Source organism: Cyprinus carpio, chromosome B25 (genome assembly GCF_018340385.1).
Source record: "Cyprinus carpio isolate SPL01 chromosome B25, ASM1834038v1, whole genome shotgun sequence".
Lineage (NCBI taxonomy): Eukaryota > Metazoa > Chordata > Actinopteri > Cypriniformes > Cyprinidae > Cyprinus > Cyprinus carpio.
In genome coordinates this window covers 14,905,940-14,930,992 of record NC_056621.1, presented here as the reverse complement: position 1 = coordinate 14,930,992, position 25,053 = coordinate 14,905,940, and the positions used below count along the sequence as shown (strand labels likewise).

The window sequence follows — 25,053 nt, the reverse complement described above, 5'->3', positions numbered from 1 at the left end:
AGACTGCCAAGTAAATAACAGTGTCAAGGTCCAGAAAAGTATGAAAAGCATCGTCAGAATAGTCCATCAGTGATTCAAATGTAACGTTATGAAGTGAAAAAGCAACTTTTTGTATGCGAATAAAACAAAAATAACGACTTTATTCAACAATTTGTCTCTGTGTCTCTCCACATCACCGTAGCACCATTTTGGCGAATCAGGCAGCGTATGCTCTTCTGTGTCCTCCGCCACAAGGATATGTTTTCTACGTATATTTACGTTTTGATTTGAAAGAAGACTCACCAAAATGGCACTACGCTGATGTGGAGTGACACAGGAGACAAATTGTTGAATAAAGTTGTTATTTTTGTTTTATTCGCATACAAAAAGTATTATCGTCGCTTCATAAGGTTACAGTTGAATCACTGATGGCAGATCTAACGATGACGATGCTTTTCCTACTTTTCTGGACCTTGACAGTTTATTTTACTTGGCAGTCTATGGGACAGTCACAAGCCTCCCGGTTTTCAATATCTTAAATTGTGTTTTGAAGACGAACAAAGCTTTTATGGGTTTGGAACGACATGGTGGTAAGTGATTGATGACAAAATTTTCATGTCAAAGTGGAGTATCCCTTTAAGCAGCATGTGTATATTGTAACAATAGCCAAAAATACATTGTATGGGTCAAAATTATCGATTTTTCTTTTATGCCCAAAAATCATTAGGATATTAAGTAGAGATCATGTTCCATGAAGGTATTTTGTAAATGTCCTACCATAAATATATTAAAACTTAATTTTTGATTAGTAATATGCATTGCTAAGAACTTCATTTGGACAGTTTTAAAGTTGATTTTCTCAGTATTTTGATTTTATTTATCTTTTTTTGCACCCTTAGATTCCAGATTTTCTAATAAAGTTGTATCTCGGCTTAATATTGTCCTATCCTAACAAACCATACATCAATGGAAAGCTTATTTATTCAGCTTTCAGATTATGTATAAATCTAAAAATGCACCTTTATGACTAGTTTTGTGCTCCTGGGTCACAATTAAGAAAAAAAAAAGCAGTTGCAGTATATAAAGTCACAAATTAAAAATAAAATATCAAAATTGCAAGATATAAAAATTATTTTCATTTATTTTTATTTATTTAGTTTTTCTGCAAGCCTTAAATGGACTTCCATACAAACTTGGGGGCATTACAGTGAAAACGTGAAATAATAGTTTACACGTTTCTTTTCATTTCAGTGTTTTTATTTATTTTTATTTTATTAATTTTTTTTACTTTTTTTTTACTTTCATATTTCCGTAAATATTTCTCTCTGATCTAATTCTTTGGAAACAAGCTTCAGCATGGATTATTGCCTGCTGTGTGATTTCTGAGAGTTTGTGTTTATGAAGTCTCCCAGGTTGTTGTTTAACAGACCCCTGCGCGGTGCCAGATTAGGGTCCAATAAGGGAAACGGCAATGACGTTAGCTGTTAGGAGAAAAAGGTATGAATTCCAGGTCATTGTCTGTGGCAATGTCTGGTGTCAATGAGTTTGTTTATAGTACTCTTGATTTTATAACCTCGTATGCAAATTTGTTGTTAACAAATTTAAAAGTAAATAGGTTAGAAGGGACTTGCATGAGGTATGACTGGTGGGAGTCTAATCTTAAAGCTTAATCTCTGTGGCCATAAGGCTTTATGACATGCCCGGAATGGACCAGTAACAGTGGATGCGGATGGCACCAGGGCAAAGATTAATCAGCTGCACATTATTTAAAGGCCATCATAAGACAAAGTCCCAGAGTTGACTCCGTTTCGGCCACAGGATGAGGCGGCTAAGATGTTCTTGGAGCTCCTTGAAACCCCTAATCATCATCATTACACCACTGGCTTTGCTACCGCTGCCACTGGTCATCAGAAAAAAGGTTAGATATGCTAAAAACACATATGGAGATCTGAATGAAAATAATGTGACAATTAATTTTCGTTGAGAGTAAAACTAATGTAATGAAGTAAGAGTAATGAAGTCTTTTCTTTGAGTATCTAAAACAATTGTACAGTATATTTTCTGAAATACTGTGCCACATATTTATTGCCTTTGAAATGTCTTTAACAATTATTTTGTCTTTTGCTCTTTTTTTTTTTGTTTGTAAAAAATACATTTTTTTGGCCAAGACAAAGACATTCTTTCCAAGAAAAATGAAAAAGATGCTGATTTCAGTTTCTTCAGTCCCTTTTTTGTGTAACTGGATAACAACCCTGATATCATTTCCACTAGGAAGCAGAATGTGCGTATATCCTAATATTAATGGCTGTATACTGGATGACGGAGGTCTTGCCTCTGTCTGTGACAGCACTTCTCCCCGCACTGCTTTTCCCTCTATTTGGGATCATGAAGTCCTCACAGGTACGCTTTCCAGAACTGGTCATTTTACTCTTGGAAAACAATCCTATGGAAATCTGACTGCAGTATTTCTGGACTTCTAAAGTTGGATAGCTACTGACCGACAGTCTTTCTTTAGGTTGCATCTGTATATTTCAAAGACTTCCACTTGTTGCTTCTTGGTGTCATCTGTTTAGCAACATCCATTGAGAAATGGGGTCTTCATCAGAGAATTGCCCTCAGATTGGTGACTGGATTTGGAGTCAATCCTGGCATGTAAGACTGATTGTATTTTTATTAAGATTTCTGATGTATTGTGATGAATCTTAGTAGGATGGACTGAATTAAATCTGCTTGCTTACTGTGAAATGTGTTTCACAGGTTGATGCTCGGGTTCATGGTTGGCTGTGCTTTCCTCTCCATGTGGTTGAGCAACACCTCAACTGTGGCGATGGTAATGCCAATTGTGGAGGCAGTGATCCAGCAGGTTTTGAATGCAAGTGAAGAGGCCAGCAAAGACCACAAGGGGGCGTTAAATGGCATCTCCAACCTTGCTCTTCAGCTTGAAGGTAAGCTGGTGCAGCTTTCATTTAACATGAGCAATAAATGATCATTTTAACCTTTAACCTTTTAGAGCTGTGCAGCATTTAATTATTAAACATCTGTTTTCAGATATCGAGGCCCAGCATGACCAATCTGAGAAGATAAAAAGGTGAACATATATAAAATTAACAAAAAGGTAACTGATTGAAAACAATTGATTTTTAAGACTGAATGAGATTTTGTGTGCACTAACAGCATCGAAGCAGGGATTACAGAGCCAGTTCAGACAGCTACTGAGGAACCAGAATCTGTTAAGGTCAGTAAAACAAGCACATTATTACATTAAAAAGCACAAAATGATTCTCCTTGCCTTTCCGATAAAATGGGATTTCTCAATATTTGTTAGGCGCCTCCACCATATAATGGAAAGTACAGGACCCATGAAGATCACATGATGTGCAAAGGCTTGTCGCTTTGCATTGCTTACTCCTCATCCATTGGGGGGCTGACCACATTATCAGGAACATCCACAAACCTCATCTTTGCTGAATACATCTATCAGTGAGTTTACAACTTGTCTTCAAACTGAAGTGTGGAATTAATTGAATATATACTGTTTCACATTATTTATACTACTGCATATTACATGGTTTGGTCGGTCTATCCATCTAAACTGTGCTTTTTGTTGCATTTCCTCAGGTACTACCCAGATTGCACCGTCATTAATTTTGGGAACTGGTTCGTGCTTTGTCTTCCCATCTGCATAATTATGCTGATTTTATCATGGATATTCCTGCACTGGATGTATCTCGGATCCAAGTGAGTGATCGAGGTGTCTTCTATTCAATAAGTCGTTCCCTGACCCCTCTCTGTTCCTCATTTTTACTCTTCGTCTTTGGCTTTCATTTAAATTCATCATTTCAAATCACGCTGCCATTTGCATTTTCCCCACCTCACCACTTCAACTTCCTCTACATGTCCTCAATCTTCTTCATCCTGCTCTGTGTCTCACTCACTCACAGCCTCCCATTCTCATCGCTCTAGTATAATCCTGTTTTATCAAGCAGCCTTCTTCATCTCACCCCTGTCGAGATTTTCGTCTTTCCCTGATGAAGAATCACTCACAGAACATGGACACTTGACGTTGTGACAAAAGATGTGATTGTTCTCGTTTGTAGTTTAAATGGATTTTTGTCATATGCAGGTGTTTCAGTCAGTTCGTCTGCTCATCAAAATTAATTACGTGTGCATTGAAATGACAGTGAATGAACTGAACAATAAAAGCATATTATCTGCTTTTCCATCCATCCTTAGCTTTCGTGCCAGTCTGTGCTCCAGACAGCGATCTGAGAAGGAAAAACACACTGCCAGAGTGCTCCGGGATCAGTACAACTCACTAGGGCCCATAAGGTTGGAACTCTTTTTTTAATTTAAAAGATCTTAAAGCTCTTAAAAATATGAACTGTACTTATTTTTTCCTGTTGGTCTGAATCCATTGCTCAACCAATAGCATGATCTTAGTGTAGGTGTTCTTTTTTTTTTTTTTTAAACAGTCCATGTGAACTGGAAGTTGCTGCCAACTTTACTTTAATATTGTGACAAATTACCAACATAAATGGAATATTAAATAGAGGGCATGGTTTTATTTTTGCACACCTCCCTGCCATTTCTCACTCACAGCAAGGTAACATCATCAGAGAAGGAATGCCATTTTAATTTTCAGATTTTGATTAAAGATGACCAAGACAAACCATTTTTTTCAGTGGATTAATTTAGCATGGATTAATTGTTCACCTCAAAACTAGCAATTTGCGCTAATAAAGTAAATAGTGTAATTTTTGATTTCATCCAGACTTTAACATGCATTATGTGTTAACATGTCAAAGTGTGCCATTTTGTATTTCAAGACCTGATTATGACCTTATTATTTTGATTATTATTATTATTATCAAAGTTTATTTTTACTTACAGCTGGAATACACTAAACTAATTTTAAAATTGGAACGGATTTTTAAAAACTAGGCATCATGCCGGCTTTGAAAGTGGTGCAGAGAAAAACTGGCATCGTACACTAAAGACTGTGGATCACACACTACCAGGCTTTCAAGTCATTTTTAAACACTTGCAAAACTTCTACATAAATATGCACCTCATTGCGTGAAGAAGCATTACAAATAGAAACAATAAGTATTCTAAATTCAGTTACTGTAAAAATATCAAACATGTTTTATATCCTCTGACTGGAAAGCTAAAAATTTGGAGTCCGTACCCATCATACACTAAGCAATTTTTTTGTAAATATTTCTCAGCAACTAGTGTTGACAGTAAATTGGGGCAAACGTTGTGTAGTGTATTCCAGTGTTTAGGATAATGAGATGCATGAATTTCTGATCATTTCTCTGTAACACTGTTTCTCTACTGATCCAGCTGGCAGGAGATTATAACCATGATCATCTTCATTCTGATGGCAATTTTGTGGTTTACAAGAAACCCAGGTTTCATGCCTGGCTGGTCGGCATTGTTTCCTGAGTGAGTGTATTCACATTTATCATCTTCTTCTGATGTAAATACACTACTGCACTTCAGAGAAAGTCATCATTCTATTCAGTAATTGCCTTTAGATTTCTTATTTATCCTTTGTATTTTGTTGTTTCTTCAGTTACCCAGGATACGCTACAGATGCCACTGTAGCGCTGTTGCTGGGTTTCACGTTCTTCATCATCCCCGCACACAAACCAAATGCAGAGCACTATGGTACGGCTTACTCATTTCCTTTGTGCACACTTGAAACCCTTCCAAATGATTAGAGGCTCACTATCGGCAGTTATGTTGTTGATTAACATTTTCGATCCCTGTGACAGAGGCCTTGATAACGTGGAAGGACTTCCAGGCCTGTATGCCATGGGAGATCAGTCTGCTCGTGGGTGGTGGTTTTGCTTTGGCTGAAGGCACAAAGGTAGGATCATGATTTAATGGAAACCCAACTATATCTGTAAGAGAAGAAAAGACAGAAATGACTAGAAAAGTACAAGGCCGCATTAATAGATGAATCAATTAATGGTCCGTTTTACATGCCTGGATTCAATTAAACAGGCCAGTCTAATTCACTAGTGGCTTTGGACAGGCCTGGACAGCTCAATTGCACCCTTTACTCATAATCTTAAACATTATTTTCCTTTTAAAAGAAATAAATGAAAAGACAGATCACATCAAAGCCTTGTAACAGCGTACAACCCATTAACGTTGCGCAGAGAACAACAATTCCACTGTGTCACTCTCTCTGTCTGCTTTGACGCTCATTCAAGCTAATTACATGCCTCCATTATAAGACTGGCACTGAAGCACATCATTTCAGCATAACAAACGGCTCCTTCCTCATGTCAGTTGCAAAGGCTGGAAACAAGAGCGTCTACTTCTTAATATTCTCCTGGTGTAGGTAGGCTGGGGTGGGGTCTTATCATCAAGGTTCCAGCCCTGTTTAGATCCAGACACCCAAATGTCATGGCAAGTCCAGTCTTTAAAATCTTCAAAGCAGAAAGGGTGTCTACTGTGGTGCTGTCTCCATATGCAACATCAGGCTGTTTGGACGCCGTATCTTGACAAACAGCTAAATTACGACTCCGGTCTCTGTTGACAAGCAGACAAAGAGATATTGGTACATTTCTGAAAGTGGGTTTGTTTGGGTTCATGAATATATTGTCAGGACACTTTCACTTACCTTCTGTCTTTTTTTCTATATTTTTCACCCAACAGATTTCTGGTTTATCAACTTGGGTTGCTGAATTGCTGACTCCCTTGGGAAGTCTTCCTCCTTTAGCCACTGTAACCATCGCTTGCCTTATTGTCACCTCTATCACAGAGGTGGCCAGCAATGCTGCCACGACGACAATCTTTTTGCCCATACTGGCCCCCTTGGTATGTGTAATTTCAATATATACCATGTTGCCAAAAGTATTAGGACACCCCCTTCTAATGAACAGGTTTGACTACTTCTGTAATTTCCATGAGTACAAATCTTAATGTTTAAGCATGCAATGTCCATATTCTAGGGAATTGTGTACTAAAGTAGTCAAACCTACTCATTAGAAGGGGGTGTACCAATACTTTTGGCAATATAGTGTAAGAAGAATATTACTTTTACGTGATATTTTTTGGGCTGTTCTCATCACAAATTATCTTTATTAGGCTGAGGCAATTGGAGTCAACCCTCTGTACATGTTGATTCCTACGGCCCTGTGTGTGTCCTTTTCATTCCTGCTTCCGGTTTCTAATCCTCCTAATGCTATTGTCTTCACATATGGTCATCTGACAAGCATGGACATGGTGAGTCCCTACGATTTTGTTCCTTTGGCAGTCATTTCACATGTACATTTCATAAAATGTCAATGGTAAATCTTATATTGTACAGTAACTGAGCTTTGTGTGGTTTTCCTTGTCACTATAGGTGAAGGCAGGTCTGGGCTTAAATGTTATAGGTGTTCTTACAGTCCTATTAGCTCTTACGACATGGGGAACACCTCTTCTTAACCTGGACACCTACCCAGACTGGGCACCGGTTGTAAACGGCACTGGAGTATGACCATCTCTGTGAATATTTTACAAATGTGGACATTTAGTTTTCAATTTACATGGGACCCCTGGATGTTGGCTGAAGTGTTGACAGTGCAAAGCCCACAATCCAAATGTATTACTTATTTGGATCACTTGGGCAAGATTGTATGACCAGCTTCGATTAGGCAATACAACAGACTGAAAGCGTTGGGTTCCATGAGATGTTCAGTTTGAACATCATTGTTTGTTTATATGTTTTTGTATTTTAATCATTTTAATAATCTTTGTCATCAGTGGCTCAAGTCCATGATTTTTTTAGGGGTTTAAAGAGACTAGTAAAAGCTGTTAAAAACATGTTTGGTGTACAATTCAAAAGTGCAATTTTTATACAAAATGTATTATATTAAAGATATTTCTTTAGCTTTAAGCAGAGTTTGCATGACAGGTTTAGTCCCGTCAGCTAACATAGCACTTAATGTTTTATAGAGTTGTATATTTTTGTTATATGCTAGCCTGTATATACATACCGTATATACAGATAAGTGAACTGTATGAGTAGAATGTCGAAATTCCATTGTGAACAAAGGAGATCTAAAGAGTAAATAACAGACAAAATTTTCAAGAAAGTACACAGTCTCACTTTCAACATTAGACACAAACTCGCACATAACAGTGGCTAGAAAATAATAGCTGTTTTTTGTTTGTTTTAATACCATTTTAAAATTCACTCTTACAGAATTTTGTATTTTGAATGGAAACTCAATGTCAAATTCGGTTGACCATCCATTGTTCATACTTTATGTGCTTATGTGCTTTATGTGTAAAATGTTTCTTGTTACGGCTAAAACTGTGAGACGGCTACTTTCTGTCTTGTGTGTTATTCGTGTGTTTCACTGTTTTGGCGAGAAAAAAAAACATTTCAATAAACATCTGGAACCATTTACAGACATCATGTTTTAGTTGGAATTCATACTGATTTTAATAAACAATGCTTTGCAATCTGTATCAATGTTAATTGAACTGAGCACTGAGTGGATTGTCTCATGTCTAATTACTGAATCTCAAAATTGAATGTTTTGACAAATCTAGTCTGTGTGGCAGACTTATCAAAGAGATTCAAGAGGCAGATTAGCTTTGATGAAATTAGGTTACATATAAAAATTGTCATCCATTTCTGTATATCAGTGGTAGCTGTTTAGCAATAAGTCATGCACCTACACAGAAAAATGACTCTGAAAGTATATCTGTCCTAATAATATTTCTCTCCCATTTTAATTAGGGCGAAAGATAGCAAAACAAAATGGTATAAGAATTAAAATATATGAGACTTTAAAGCTGATGTAAAGCAAAAGAGGCTCTAATGTGCCATTTGAATGGGCTTGGGCTAATATTTGTTCTCAGAGGGAAGCAGTGATGAGAACTAATTCTGTAAACCACCCACGTTATGAAAATTCATTCTCGGATCCTGCAGCCATTGTGATTCAAGGTCACTGTTTAGTTATGTCTGAGGTAATGACAGGCTATCTGAAGGGTCTAACCTGATTATGTATTATTTAATACTTACTTCTTATATACTTAATGATTGTGCAAGGACTGATGAGTTTAACATTCAGGCAATAGCTTTTCTGCAAGCCTTACTGTGAGTCACTGCAGACATTCTCCCAGGGTGCACAGGTCAGCAAGCTGAATATGAACAGTGGTTTGCTTTTATTGTTAAAATATTTTTCACATAAATAAATTTCTATAACTTTTTACTGGGTAAAGTGCCTTTTTACTGTTCCGACCTCTGGTTTTGATTGAGGCAATTCGACCCCTAGTGACAGTCAAAGTGAACTCTTAATTTATTTGCAGACCTGACATGTGCTTGTTGATATCTCCAGTAAAAGAACATTTACTCTCCTTTTATTGGAGATAATTTTCTGTTGTACAGAAGAGCATTTCGACAAAAAATGGTAGATAATTCTCATTTTTCTCTCATATTTTAGTTGGAGTATGTGACTTTGGTTTGGTGGTTGCATACTCCGTGGTCGTCTGAAGGTTACATTTTTCAGTTTCAATTTCATATTTATTTATCTATGACTGAAAACGAGCCTGTGAGGGATAAACAGGTTGTAATGGATTTTAATGCTTTGCACTTTGCTGTTGATCATTCAGTTGATGGAATATTTCAAAACAGACTGTACATTTAACTCTCATTTGTAGGAAATATATATCTGATTAGGGTTTAATATTTCTTACCTTTGCACAGCCAGAACTTTTTTGTGCATTATACACTAACTCAGCATCTGTGTTTTATACATGCACATAAAAATATACTTTTTTTTTTTAAATCACCATTTCTAGTTTTTACCTTTTCTATCTATACACTGCCTCCCAAGAGTCTTGGATGTAGAATTGTCTTGTATAGTGAACCTGTTTGTCTATGTGGCATTGATTGGCATTGGATTTTAATAATAAAAATGAATAGGTGTTGAATGTATTAACGTTTTGACAAATTAACTGGTGTAAATTTAACACGAAAACAATAGTTTGCAAATTGCATCGGTATCTACAGACTGCACCTTTAAGAAGGGAACCTCCCACGTGTTGCATGTTGTCCATGCCACAGGTTGCCTACCTGTCTCGCATAACTCTCCTCTAACCTCCTCGCTCACGCTCTTTTCACAAGAGAGAAATAAAGAATGTTCCTCAATCCAACCCTCTCCGAATCGCTCTCGGATTGACTCCGCCCTCAAAAGTCTCGCGACTGACACATTTGACATTCTCTCAGAAAAAGAAAAGAAAAAAACTCCGCTTCTGTGGTCGAGGTCGTCAGAAACCTCTCGGGTTTCCTCGCTTTTCCCAGAGCTGCGAGGAGAGAGTTGCCTCTTGAGTGTCGACTATGCTGGACCCGTCCTCCAGCGATGAATCTGAGGGCGAACTACCACCTGAGGACGAACTACCCGTTAAAACCGGGAAACCTGTTAAAAAGAGTCCCAAACCTGAAAAGACGTCGGACGCACCGCGAACCCAAACCAAGGAACCGGTCCCTTCTCCCGCCGATGCGGGCAAAAACGAGCAGGAGAGACTTAAGAAAGAAGAAGCGGAGAGGAAAATTAAACTACAAATTTATGTGTTTGTGTTGAGATGTATCGCGTATCCGTTTAACGCCAAACAGCCCACAGATATGGCTCGCCGTCAGCAGAAGGTGAGTGACCGTTAAACCACTGTTTGGAATATTTCGCGCTTTAAATTAACGCGCGCGTGCCGCGCTCACCTCAATCCATTGAAACCCCCACTGCCAAAAACCTGTTCACTGAGGCAAACATTTGTCTTTTACACCCAGCGCATCGGTCAGGGGCTCAGTAGTTGCAAAGAGTACTTTTACAGGTTTCAAAGAAGATTTGTAAGACTGTCAACAGCAAACTCTTGCGCATCCCACTTTTAAATGTTTGTTTACTGTACTCATACAGTACCTGTGTTGCCTATCAACTATTTGGAGCTTCAAGCTAAATTATTTACGTATTGATAAAATAGTGTTATTTTGAAATTATCAAATGTTTTGGTTTTGTTTTGCAAGAGAGACATTTTCTGACATCAAATCTTTTAAGACATATAACATCAGATTGTTTTATATATAACAGCTGCAATATGCATGCAATCTATAGTGCATTCATGTAACAAACACATTTAGGTGATTCCTAACAGCATAAATAACAGCATACAAATGTGAATTATTTATGACGTGAGAAAAATCAATTAAAATAGCTTTTCTCAATGCAGTTCTTCAGATAAAAAAAAGTGCAACACTGTGCTCCATGCCAGAAAATGATATTAAAATGACCAGAAGGATGTAGGGTGACCAAGAAAATAAAACAAACAAACAAACAAAAAAACTTTTTATTGGCTTATGACATCCCTTCATATTTAACCTTGTTGTCATATTATATGCATTGTGTTTAAAATGTGTACAAAATGGTTTTGTTGCCCTGAGGCAACATCACTGTAAATATACAAAAAAATTATTTTTATTATTTCAGGCCCTGTTTGGGGTTGTCAGACTACCACACTGGTAGAACTCTTTGGAGAACTTCTAGGCACCCATTTGAAAGGGCAGTTCCCTGAAGAATGTGCAACTTCATGCAAGAACTGTATACATTGTCAACAATTCCCTTAGTAACTCCATCAGAAGAGAAAAGCTTTGAGGCACTTGAAACATATTTTGAACTTCTTTGAGTTCACAATATTTAATGCACCTTCAGAAGGGTGCCTAGAGGCTCTCAAGAGGGTTCTGCCAGTGTGGCAGACTGAGGTACCCCAAAATGCTGCCTCAAGTCCTTTTCATTTTTATGGTAAATGTTGCACCATGTTGCCTCAGGGTAAAAAAGCACTTGTCTTCACTTTACAAGTTCTTGGAGATGAGATGGATAATATTAAAGGGATGACTTAGGGGAAAATGTTCTTGATTATACTGCCTCATGGTCATTATAATAAAATTATTTTGCCATGGTACATTATGTGGAGGAATAGTTCACCAGGATGAAAATGGTCATCATTTGATCACCCTCCTTGTTCCAAACCCACAAGTGCTTTTGTTCATCTTTGGAATGCAAATGAAAATATTTTGAATATTCTTTCATCATTTTTGACCATTAATTGAAAGCCTAGATAATCTACATTTTCAGCTTTCAGTTTGGGGCTTTTAAACGTGAGGGTGTGTAATTGGTAATAGAATTTACATTTTTGGGTCAACTGTCCCTTTTAAGTAAATATGAGAACAAGAACTTAAAGGAACACTCCACTATTTTTAAAAATAGGCTCATTTTCCAACTCCCCCAGAGTTAAACAGCTGAGTTTTACCGTTTTCGAATCCATTCAGCCGATCTCCGGGTCTGGCGGTAGCATTTTAGCTTAGCTTAGCATAGATCATTGAATCTGATTAGACTGTTAGCATCTCACTCAAAAATGAACAAAGAGTTTCCATATTTTTCCTATTTAAAAGTTGAATCTTCTGTAGTTACATTGTGTACTAAGACCGACGGAAAATTAAAAGTTGTGATTTTCTAGGCCGATATGGTTAGGTACTATATTCTCATTCTGGCATAATAATCAAGGAACTTTGCTGCCGTACCATGGGTGCAGCAGGCGCAATGATATTACGCAGTGCCTGAAAATAGTCCATAGCTAGTTTGTGCAGTTGCAGAGTTGCAGCCAGCAAATTTCAGGCACTGCGTAATATCATTGCACCTGCTTGAGAGTATAGTTCCTAGCCATATAGGCCTAGAAAATCGCAACTTTTCGTTTTCCATCGCTTTTAGTACACAATGTAACTACAGAAGATTCAACTTTTAAATAGGAAAAATATGGAAACTCTTTGTTCATTTTTGAGTGAGATGCTAACAGTCTAATCAGATTCAATGATCTATGCTAAGCTAAGCTAAAATGCTACCGCCAGACCCGGAGATCGGCTGAATGGATTCAAAAATGGTAAAACTCAACTGTTTAACTCTAGGGGAGCTGGAAAATTAGCCTATTTTCAAAAATAGTGGAGTGTTCCTTTAAATGGTTAAACAGCAGCTTTGTTGTGAAATTATTTCTCTCCTCTTGGTATAAATGTAGAATCACTTATGAGAACAGGCACATATGCTATTTTTACCAGCACACACCCACTACCTCTAACATATACAGCTTTTGGAATCCACCTGTTAAGTGAAGAGACTTATTGTGACCTATTAGTTTCTGTTTCTGCCTAATGCATGTAATCATACTTCTAAAGATGGAAATATCCTCAAAGCAATTGTTTAAAAAAGTACAGATAATAACCTGTTATCAACTTTGCACCTGTGGGAGATGTAAATTGCATTCCAATTCCAGGTGCTAATCTTAACTTTATTTTTGCTCTAGGAAAGCATGAGAAATACTACAGAATTTTAATTTTATTCATCGACTGATAAGCAACAGGTGGCAAATGAGAACAGAAAAGCTTTTCCTCAAAATTATCATGTGATCATGATGATTTGAGAAAGGTACAGGTGCATCTCAATGAATTAGAATGTTGTGGAAAAGTTCATTTATTTCAGTAATTCAACTCAAATTGTGAAACTCATTTATTAAATAAATTCAATACACACAGACTGAAGTAGTTTAAGTCTTTGGTTCTTTTAATTGTGATGATTTTGGCTCACATTTAACAAAAACCCACCAATTCACTCTCTCAACAAATTAGAATATGGTGACATGACAATCAGCTAATAAACTCAAAACACCTGCAAAGGTTTCCTGAGCCTTCAAAATGGTCTCTCAGTTTGGTTCACTAGGCTACACAATCATGGGGAAGACTGCTGATCTGACAGTTGTCCAGAAGACGATCATTGACACCCTTCACAAGGAGGGTAAGCCACAAACATTCATTGCCAAAGAAGTTGGCTGTTCACAGAGTGCTGTATCCAAGCATGTTAACAGAAAGTTGAGTGGAAGGAAAAGGTGTGGAAGAAAAATTTGCACAACCAACTGTGAGAACCACAGCCTTATGGGGATTGTCAAGCAAAATCGATTCAAGAGTTTGAGTGAACTTCACAAGGAATGGACTGAGGCTGGGGTCAAGGCATCAAGACCCACACTGCCAAAAGCACCAGTTGGTTAAATGACTATGGTGTTGGTGTGCTTGACTGGCCAGCAAACTCACCAGACCTGAACCCCATAAAGAATCTATGGGGTATTGTCAAGAGGAAAATGAGAAACAAGAGACCAAAAAATGCAGAAGAGCTGAAGGCCACTGTCAAAGAAACCTGGGCTTCCATACCGCCTCAGCAGTGCCACAAACTGATCACCTCCATGCCACGCCAAATTGAGGCAGTAATTAAAGCAAAAGGAGCCCCTACCAAGTATTGAGTACATGTACAGTAAATGAACATAGTTTCCAGAAGGCCAACAATTCACTAAAAATATATATATATTTTTTATTGGTCTTACGAAGTATTCTAATTTGAGATAGTGAATTTATGGGTTTTTGTTAAATGTGAGCCAAAATCATCACAATTAAAAGAACCAAAGACTTAAACTACTTCAGTCTGTGTGCATTGAATTTATTTAAAACACGAGATTCACAGTTTGAGTTGAATTACTGAAATAAATGAACTTTTCCAGGACATTCTAATTTATTGAGATGCACCTGTATATGAGAGAGCTTTCTGTAAGCATTCTCATTCAGACTCAGGAAATGATGTCATAACGATGCTGATTGGCTGAAGGCACAATATGTGACTATCCTGAAGGGCAGCAGAAAGGGAAAAAGTGTTTTGAATACTTTTAGGAGCCCTACAAAAACAAATTGGCACTGGAAAAACATATATAATATAACAAAATTGTACATCAAAAATACAAAGTCTGAAAACACAGGCCATTTTGAATGGCAAACAATCAAGAAAGTAGATTTTTGCAGCCAGACAATGTAGTTTTGGCATTTACCAGCAGTGTTTCTTGGGGTCATGATAACAAGCCAAACCTTGGCCCCTTAGTGGCTGTATTCATAAAGACACTTTAGTTATTCCAGTTTGTTGAATTGCCATGGATTGGATTCTGGTATGGTGGTCTACACTACTATTATTTAAATTTTTTCTTTGCTTTTTATTTCATAAATTAGCTACACTTGTGTGGATTTCAAGAGGAATGTGTGTTACAAAAATACCACCTTGTCAGTTTAGTTTACTTTAATTCTATTCACATTAAACAAATGTACACTGTAGACAGAAATAGTAAAAGAAGAATTCCTGGAGATCTGCTGATTTGTATATGTTTATTTCTTTACATTAAATTTTAGAATCTTTACAATTTCCACAAATATGAATCTAAATTATCCTTCAAGTCATATAGTGCAAAAGCAGAAGAAAGCTGAGTTATATGTGTCTAATAAGACACATTGACCTCCATTTAATTTAGAATTGTGGCCTATTGTTCAATCAAAATGCTTAAGGGCACAACCATGGCCTCGCCATAAAAGTTGGACGACACAAGTATCACCCTTAATTACACATAAAACCAAGAAGAAATAAATCTACCTTTACAGTCTTTGTTGAATAAATATTCTCAGTTGGAGGCAATCTTGAGAGTAGCTAGGGGCAGATTATTGATTTTTCTGTCATGGCTCATGGAAATATCTTTGCTGCCTAAATGAGAAGGTAACCTTCCCGGCTTCACAGACCTGATCAGGTGATATTCAATTACTCCTTGAGGCACTGTTTTCCTCCTGGATATGATGCAGGTAGTGAGAGGATTCCTTTACTGCACTGCATGTGATCAGCAAGCCTTCACTTTTGATATGCCACTCCACGTGATAGAAGTCAGTCAGTGTAAGTATGCTGCCGGTTACCCTTTTACAGTCACTAGGGACACGTACACACATCTTCTGTCTTTTGAGCTGTCCAAAGTGTCTGAATGACTTTGTACAAGATCTTACGTGTGTTCTTATGCCGTCTTGAACTTGAAGGCATTGTTATGCATAATCGCAGATACACTGTCAAAGTAACACCTTGCCTTTTAGAGTCTGTGCTATCAAAAGGTATCTGATCATGAACGGTCATCCACTAGCATTTTAGTTTTGCCCTTTTTGGATTTAACCTTCTTCTTTGTTATGACTTCATTTACAGTGTTTTGCTTTCTTTACAGTCTTCATGAAAAGTAGCTTTGGGCACAAGGAATCCGACTTTTATGTGTTTTTCCCCAAAGCCACCATGCTGTCAACCCACTTTTGTGTTATTCAAGAACTTTTATCTGGAGCACATGCTGTTAGACTAAAATGCAGTGCAAACGAACAATGGATTTGAATGTGGGAATCTTAAATGTGTTGTGAAGCCTCATTTGGATTAAAACATGCAAAATTATACCACATAGAGTTTAAATGAATGCTTTGATCCTGGACTGGCTAGTGTACTAACTGGTGTTGGAGCTTTTTTTTTTTTTTTTTTCATTTTGAGAGTGTGATTGTTATAACTATTTATATAGTCATATAGAATATTCCAACACTATTTTTTAGTGAGACAAGACATATGGGAAAGGGGAAAAACACTTCTTAAAAGCATTTTTGTATAGACACAAAAATTTTTTTACATTTTGTTTTATGGGTAAAAAACCATAAGTATTTGTACAGACGTGGGCGGATGGAAATTTCAGTTTAACAGAATAAAGAGTATAATACTTGTTTAAAGAAAATAAATTAAATAATACCTGCTTTTCACTGAAAAATTACACTCTGAGCTGTTTCACAGCAACAAAAAGTGTCCACATTGAACGTCTCAGCTTCCAATATACAGCAAATTCACTGCTTGCTGACACTGTTGCTAAAACCTTTGGAAAAAGTTAGTAATTTGTTTTAGCATGTATTTTATTCTTTTTAAATTTCTTAATTCACAGCATGTTTAGTGATGATTACAGATATCAGACTCAGCCAACATAAATTTGAGACAAGTGTAGCAAAAATGCAGCTATGTTATTCTATATTATGCATGATTTCTGCCACAGCATTTTTGCTCAAAAACCTTTAGGGACCTGAGTGAGCACATAAAGCTTCTAGTCTGTTTATTGTGTATGATGCACATTTCAGTTCATTGCTATGGAATTCTGTCACCTTTTTTTTTTTTTTTTTTTTTTTTTTTTTTTTTTTGCCCATGACTGACGTAAGCCATTTATTTACTGGACCATGGCATCAGTAGATACTCTCCAAAAGTACTGTAGCTGTAGTCTGTTCCCTTTATTTGTATGTAATCCAGATCACACTCATTATTTGAATGTCATGGCCTTATGTGTTGTTATTGCCACTGGCTAGTTCTGTAAACTGAAATATGGAAGGTGTAATAAAGGTGCCAAGATGTGCTTCACCTGTGAATTAAATAGATGTCCCTGAAGGCATTATCGCACATTACTGTCTCATGGCAAAAATACGCTGTCATTAAATTTCTATTTCAAAGGTAATTAAAATTCAAATTTAATGGAGAGGTGAAGCTAATCTGTTGTTAATCAGATTTTGTGTACTCATTCTTAATGGATTACTTGCACGACTTAGATTCAGAGAACCAGAAAGCCCCTCATGCACCTGTTCACATTGTTGTTAGTATGTTTCAAGGATCTCCCAGTGATATGCCACTGTGGGAAATGTTTCATATTAAACTGTTTTGTAGTATTTCTCCTCGACAATAAACTGAATTATGTAGTCAGAATTGTAATGTTTAACAAATTGTAACAACACATTATCATAAAGAAAAACAAACATCCTTGTGTTTCTGTTGTTTCAGTTTTTCAGACTTGAGCGATGTGGTGACTAATGTGATAGATCCACTATATAGTGGCGCTTCTACTGTTACAAAATGCATTCAGTTATGTCATATTTGGGAGTTTTCGTGCCAGCTACTCAGTTTAAGCTGCGAGCATTTCTTTAAGGTAAAGATCTGGGATTTGATATTCCCATTGCGTAACTCTTGATCCATTTCTTTATGGATCTGATTGAGTGTTTTAAGCCATTGTATTGTTGCAGTCCATACGGTTCAACTTCAGCCCTTTGAAAGATGCCCTCACATTCTCCTAAAGAAATGTGAAATTCATGGTTCTTGACAGGTTTTGTGAAATTGACCGTTGGAGTCTTATTCATTAATCTACTTGCCAGTATATGACTGAACATTGCATAGCTAGAATCAAGATGAACACACAGCGAGGAGAGAGGTTATATTGGATTATATTGGTTGGATTATAAGAAAGCTGTTTAAATTCCAGTTCAGTTAAATTTTAATTGAGGTAGCAAACAGGATGCAGATTTGAAATTAGAATGTAAATTGAAGTAGATTTAAAATAAAGGAAATCAATGTAACTTTTTTAATAGAAAAGCACAGTATAAGACATAAGAAAAATTACATTTTTAATAATGAAATGAAAAATAAATGCATAATACTATAAAAATAGTTTTAACTTGGTTTATTGGAACACTACAGTTAGCCCAAGTCCATGTTAAATGAATGCTTAACTCGCTTAGCTTACTTGTCTGTGCAACGTCTCTCTCTACTATGGCGGTGCTGAGGGTAGTATCACCCTGAAACAGAAAGAATATGCTATAACTTTTCGATTTTTCTTCATTCCTGAATGTATGTGCGCGATCTGTTCGTTATGTGCGAGCTTGTGTGCTCTGTCCGTGTCCAGCAATGTAGCAGCACATTAGTTTCAAGCGAAGATTAACAAACTGTACAACTTTCAACATGCTTTAATCTCCCGCACTCGTCCATCGCCATTTTAACCTTCGTATGTGATCCACATATCTGTCAAGCTAACTAATTATGTTTATTGCATGAGTTGGCATAATTTGTGCTTGTGACAGAGCGGTCCACCTTCCATTGTCAGTTGCGCTTGTTCCTCTTGCGTGTCCTCAATCTGGCAACCCATGGGAGTGTTGAGTCTTGAGAAGGAGGGGCGGGAGAAACAATATTTTGATTTTGGACTGCAGTAGCCTACCCATTTCAACCACTAGCTGTCAATATTATATACTAAACCTTCAATAATTTTTGTGTGGCAGTGTGGAAGAATACGCCATTTTCCAGAAGGAATTACTTTGAATTTTGTTGAATTATCTTGCCATTCTAGTTCACATTCCACTTCAGTTTCCTCTAGGGCATGGCCAGTTCAATTCAGATTCAACTAGTCAACTGAAATGGAGCCAATTCTTCATTTTTGAATTGTACTCAACCCTGCCATTGTGTAGAAAGTGAACAAGAAGGAACTCTGTATAGATGTTTAGGGTGGTGCTGATTCTAAACAAACATAGATTAGTAATATATTGTCTATCCCAGCTTGTAAATTGAAAATATTTAGTCGAGAAACGCTGATGTTTTGTGATTCCAAAGCATTTTGTAGCATCATCAAGTTTGATTTATGTAGGTACAAGTATAAATACAGGAATGGCTACTCATACAGTATGTTTGGACTCTGCTAATATGAGTAGGAGTGTCTGCTGAATAACTAAATCTAAATGTGAATATCTGCCCACTGGGAGACTAATCTCTGTTTATGAGCCAGATTCCCTGCAGATGAGAGCTAGCTTCTGTCCTCGCAAATTGTTTGCTTTCCTTTTCTTTACACTCTGACTGTCAAGTGGGCTGAGGCTTTTCTCTCTAGCTGTCTCACTGCATTTCGTTCATACCTTTTTCTCTCAGCATCCCTCCCTCTTCATTTATTCAGTCTCTTTTCACCTATATTTTTTCATCTGTTCATTGTTTCTCAGTTTTCTGAAGAGAAGCCCCATATGTTTGCACTCATGTGCTCACAATTATGATAGCTTATCCATTTCTTGATGGCGAACAGCAGCCTGGAAATCACACTGATGGATGTCCCACTCATTCCTCCACATATGTCTAATCCCTTGGCACAGTCTTGTGCATAGTTTTCCTCTTGGCCTGTTTTCCTCTTCTGAATAGCTGTGTGATTTAGTTTATGTAAGCAGACTTGCCTCTGTTTCTCCACAGGAGATGAGTCCTTGACTCTGGCGGGGGAGATTGGCAGGCGGATGCCTCGCTGGAGGCAGAGTCCCATCTTCTTTGTCATTTTTCCCCTTCCCTTGTCAGTTTTGCTCTCCATGAGATGCATATCTCAACACAGTGTTATGTAAGGCCAACGCCTTGCAATGCAACGATAGGAAGTCACAGCGAGGTTCAGCGGGTGCTTACCTCACTTGGCAGTCTGCTCTAAGAGGCACTTTTAGGGCAAGTGCACTATGTAAAGGAAGTATTCAAACACTGACAGTTTGTGAGCAACTCACTGTTTGCAAGGAATCTGCAGGTATGTTATGACCTTGCAGAAAAATCAGCTGTGAGAATCTTTAGAGAACAGCAGGTGCATAATGAGGCAGTGTGGAGCGGCAGCAACTGAAATACAATTGTTGCGCTCTCTGAAATCTCTCGCTTTGGGTAATTCCATTACCCACCTACCCACGTAATCTGCCTCCTCCTGAAAAAGGTTCAGGCTCTACCAGAAGCCAAGCAGGAACATTGCAGTGTGGCGAAAGTGCACAGCACATACAATCTATCAGCATTGCTATCTTATCTCTGTGGTGTGCCGTTGTCATCATTAATGATTTGTTTGTCCGGTATACAATGCTCTCCGGATATCCGTACCTCATCCTCCATCCCTATTAGATTGTGGTCTATTTCTTGAATGGTTTTAGTCAGTCAGATTCTCTCTCTAATGATGCCCATAGGGTTTTTAACATGCTTGCCAAGCGCTGGGTGTTGCTTCTTATTTAGTCACAGCCAATGGCAGATTTGTTTTTGACAAGCTTTGTGCTTTGTCTCAGTGTTAGGTAGTGTTTTATTTAGATGCACTAGAGTTTGATTGATGGAATGAATATCTGTTGAAGCATCATGCCATTATTTGCTGAAATTCTCAATTTTTCTTTTATAAGTCGATTATTTTATAGTTCATATGTTAAGAAGCAAATGCTTATTTAATTGGGCAAACTGCTCTCAGAACACCTGTTGTATCAAAACTGAATCCTTCCTACTGGTGGCTACATGATACGGTGTAGCCCACAGTCTTTTTTTGTTTGTTTGTTTGTTTGTTTTTGGTGCCTTGAATAGGACTTGATATGAATGCTGATCTGGAAGATAGTAATTCTTTATATATCAAAGGCAATATAAGACCTTACAATATTAAAACATCATTACGAGCTTCCCAGGCATGTGCTTTGTGTGTGTGTGTTTCCACTACTGATATAATAAACCGTGCTTGCAGTAGATCCTTTCGTGTGAAATTGGGAATGACACTTTATATAAGTGATCATTCTGACTTTCATGCCTTATCAGTCAGCTTGCACTATACTCTGATTCAGTTTTGTGTGTTACAGTACGTTTTAAACTCTTCTTTTATGAATGGTTGTACCCATAGGCAGATGCTTATTCGCTTGCATGTGAGCTTGTTTTTTTTAGACTACAACTTTCTAATTCTAGAAATTGCCAATGTTTTATTCAATTACTGATTAAAATTACTCAAAAGAATGCATTTTTTTTTCATTTTGCCCTCCATTTTAAATCTTGTGCATGCATATATTCACAATTTGATCATCCCAAAATGGTCAGTGTCAGAAAATCAGTATTTTGTTGCTTTACTGTTTAAATGATTACTCTCAGTCTCTTGTTTCCAGCTAAGTATCGAAGTATCTTTTTCTTGTTCCACCTTCACACCCAATACAGATTTCTTTGGTCATTGTAGTGATAGGAAGTGGAGAGGCTTGAGTCTCTTGATCTCAGATTAAGTAAAGAGAGAGAAAATCAAGGCTTCGGAGAGGGATTGAGATATGTGAGAAGAGTGCAGATCAGGAGATTGAGGGGTTGACACGGCCACTTTGATGAGTGACAAAAGGTTGAGAGCATGAGGAATGAAGAAGGGCTTGTCAGGGGACTTGGGTCAAAAGCATAATTGCAAGCTCCTTATCTGGGTAACTGTTCTCGCACTTGCCAGCATTTTGCCTGAGGACGCCCCCGGAAGCTCCCTCTTCCCTCCTGCATCATGTTTTGTGTGACTCAAAATAGTACCAGAATGGGGACTGAAAATGGAAAATGAGGAGGAGTGAAGAGATTGAGGAAGCGGATGCTGTTGAATGAGAGGAGGTGAAAGTGAGCAATCGGCCATAAAGGACATCTGTATGCAGATAAATGCACCTCAGTCACCACCTACGTATACTTCAGAGACAGCATGCCAATATATCACTTCAATGAGGGACAATCTCTGTTGCCAAGATGCTGGAAACCAATAAGCAGATATTTGAATGCGGTCCACTCTAAAAAGGAATTGTGTACTCAACTACAATGAGACCCGCTGGATTGCCTAGACATAAATTAAATGTACTATATTTATTTGATTGCAACAAAAACAAGACAGGGTAGAAGTCTGGTTTGTTGTCTTAAGCTGTGCACACACTTGTATGGTTTTGGCCGTCTGAGACAAATTTCTTAAATCCTAAAAGATTCCTTCAATCCTAGGCTAAAATCTGTTGTCTTTGTTAGTTTGACATGTTCACAGACATCTTATTAATGACTTTTGCGATCAAATTTAACCTCTGACGAAGTTCTGGCAGTGTCAGAAGATTTAGCGTAAAGTCCTGCGGTGTGACTTCTCCTACGACAAACGTCAGATTGTCTTCGTTTTTAAAGACAAACCAAGATCAGAATTAATGCTAGATTTTTTTCTAATCTCCATAAACTCCGGCGCTCCCATCCCCCGGTCATGGAATTCCTATGACATGTTGCCTTTGCTATAATAAACAACATAATACAACATATTTTACAGGCTTTATGTCTGTTTCTTGCTACCTTTTTTATTTTTGCTTAAGTCAAATTGCACCTTTAGAATCATCAATTAAAGAAGAAAGGCCAGACTCAACAAGTTTTCTTCTCCACCCATTTGTGTAAAAAGGTACCAGGATAACAAAAACATAAACACGTGTCAAGCTTTCTGATTGTGTTTATCTGAGTCTCATAATGTTATTCAAGGTGACGCCATCAAATCTGTCCAGCAGACAAGCACAGAACCTTTAGAACACCTTGTTCGATTCCCTAAACAAGTTATGACAATTTCTCAAAGCAATGTGAGGGTTCGGAAATGCAGGAACAGCTGAAAACATGGTGTGGGCGTGTAAACGTAATACACCACACAGCATGCAGCTCTTTATCAGTGGTGAGCAGAGAGCAGCTTCAGGGCAACACTAGTCGTGACAGACCTGTAGGACAGCAAGATGCACCGTGGTACCTCTCCCCTGCTGTTTCCCACAGTGCCTTCACTGTGAGTTCCCGTGGGAAAGGACCAGCGAGATCCAAACATGACACAAGGAATCAGTGTTTTCGCCTTAGCAGATGGTGGAACACAATAGGAAGGGACAAACACTTTGCATGAAGACTAGACCTTACCTAAAAAAGTAAGCTTTACTTTCAGATAGATAAAATTGGTTTGACTTAGTGGCAGACCTATTGACAGCCTTTGGATTTCTGGGGGAGTTTTCAAGCAAGCTTCAGTGCCTGTCTGTCATCACATCATCTCCTGTCCACATCCATGTGTGTCAGACCACTGACAGCACGGTCAGGCTGTTTGTCAGGATAACTTGATATGACATGACACAACAACTTGTGAGCTTCGACAGGGAGTACATACAGTATATACCTACTTAATAATAACTCATGGTGCTGCTTTTGGTACTATTTTCGTGGTTATCCACCCACTGCATTCTACCAGTCGAGCTATTTTCAGTCAGGCATTTGTGTGGGCTCCTATCATTTGATGCTAGTTCTTATTGCTGGCCTGGAGAGCTATTCTGTTTCATGTAGTGTCTTCATCAGCTGCAACCTAATTGTGCCACTACTTAGAAACCCTCTCATCTTTGAAAGAATAAGCCATGGGGGAGATGTTTTCGTTTTTTCTTTTATTTTCCATCTTCAATATCATTCAGCCCATCGCTCGTCTCATCTGAATGTCTGATCTTTGTCTTTGTTCCCTGCTGCCTCTTTTTCTCTGTACATGTCTTCAACTTTCTCTTTGCAAGTCACTCCCACCTATTCTTCTGAGTTCTACTTGATTTATGTAAAGTCAATATTAAATTAGATTTGACACTGTTGACTTTCTCCTAGTCTTATTGTGCTCTTCTGAGCATGTTATTTTAAAGGAAAACATCTTTGTAATGTTTTATCACAGTACTTCACTTCTGACAAAACTTTACTTCTGGCATGTTGGCTACAAAGGCTATTGGTTAATGTTAAATAATGGAGTTAATTTAGCCTTACTGAAATCTTTCTAATAGTTTTTTATAGTTAATGGTGTGTTAAAAACTTGTTAGCATGGAAGTAATAGCCAAAAGGTGGATTGAAAAAAATTGTCAGTGTTTCCATTGAGATGCTTTCAAGATTGAACTTGACTTTCAGTCTCCACTTCTTTGTCAGAAAGCCTTTTCAAAAGTGGCCCAGGGTCGCATTTCAGCAGGAGAGTATTCTTCTACAATCAACTATAAACTTTGCAGAAGGATCTGGAACCTCTTTTTCATGGGCCAGTCATTCCCGTTAGATAAAATGTTCTTCCCAGTATTTATTGTTTCACTTCGAAATACATCACATTACAGAAGTTAAATGGGTTTAGAATGCTGTTTTATGTTGGCTTTAATCACAGACAGCTACCAAATGAAGACCTACATTGAAGGGATAGTTCGTCAAAGTTTACTCCCTCTCAAGCCATCCTAGGTGTATATGGCTTTCTTCTTTCAGACGAAAACAATCTTGAGTTCTATTAAAAAAATGTCCTGGCTGTTTCAAGATTCATAATGGCAGTGAATGGTGGTTGAGACTTTGAAGCAAAATAAAGTGCATCCATCTATCATAAAGTGCTTCACACTACTCTGGGAGGTTAATAAAGGCCTTCTGAAGTGATTTGATGCATTTGTGATGTGATCTAGGAAAACCCCTTTAGATGTCTCGCTGGGATGTTTTCAGGAAATTTTAAAAACAGTTGAATGCCAAGTTTTTGTTAAAATAGGGTTTTCATTAAATTATTATTCAATAGCGTCTTGTCTTTCTTTTCTGAAAATATCTTGCCAAAATTCACTTGTTTAGTGCAGAA

General features: G+C 37.6%; 2 protein-coding genes across 17 annotated transcripts in view; both read left to right on the top strand.

The window, feature by feature from the left end:
* Positions 1-772: 772 nt before the first annotated feature.
* Positions 773-8,401, top strand: slc13a1 (solute carrier family 13 member 1). 3 transcript variants are annotated; one of them, XM_042752864.1, is made up of 16 exons: positions 773-1,476; positions 1,798-1,897; positions 2,251-2,379; positions 2,495-2,631; positions 2,737-2,924; positions 3,028-3,067; positions 3,154-3,214; positions 3,305-3,459; positions 3,598-3,717; positions 4,213-4,308; positions 5,326-5,427; positions 5,558-5,652; positions 5,760-5,854; positions 6,652-6,813; positions 7,084-7,221; positions 7,343-8,401. In XM_042752864.1, exons 1-16 carry the CDS (start codon positions 1,451-1,453, stop codon positions 7,475-7,477), a joined length of 1,779 nt encoding a protein of 592 aa, XP_042608798.1. In that variant the 5' UTR covers positions 773-1,450; the 3' UTR covers positions 7,478-8,401. The 3 variants fall into 3 exon arrangements, with proteins under 3 accessions (XP_042608798.1, XP_042608800.1, XP_042608799.1); XM_042752866.1 differs by having other exon boundaries at positions 1,752-1,897; XM_042752865.1 differs by having other exon boundaries at positions 1,666-1,897.
* Positions 8,402-10,041: 1,640 nt separating this feature from the next.
* The window catches only part of cadps2 (Ca++-dependent secretion activator 2), a 132,956-nt gene continuing 117,944 nt past the window's right edge, over positions 10,042-25,053 (top strand). For 9 of the 14 annotated variants that reach the window (XM_042752856.1, XM_042752860.1, XM_042752863.1 and 6 more), the window contains exon 1: positions 10,044-10,636. In XM_042752856.1, the coding sequence (XP_042608790.1) occupies positions 10,331-10,636 (306 nt within the window). In that variant the 5' untranslated portion in view covers positions 10,044-10,330. Of the gene's footprint in view, positions 10,637-25,053 lie in introns of all 14 variants that reach the window. The other 5 variants (XM_042752855.1, XM_042752853.1, XM_042752851.1 and 2 more) reach the window with 3 other exon arrangements.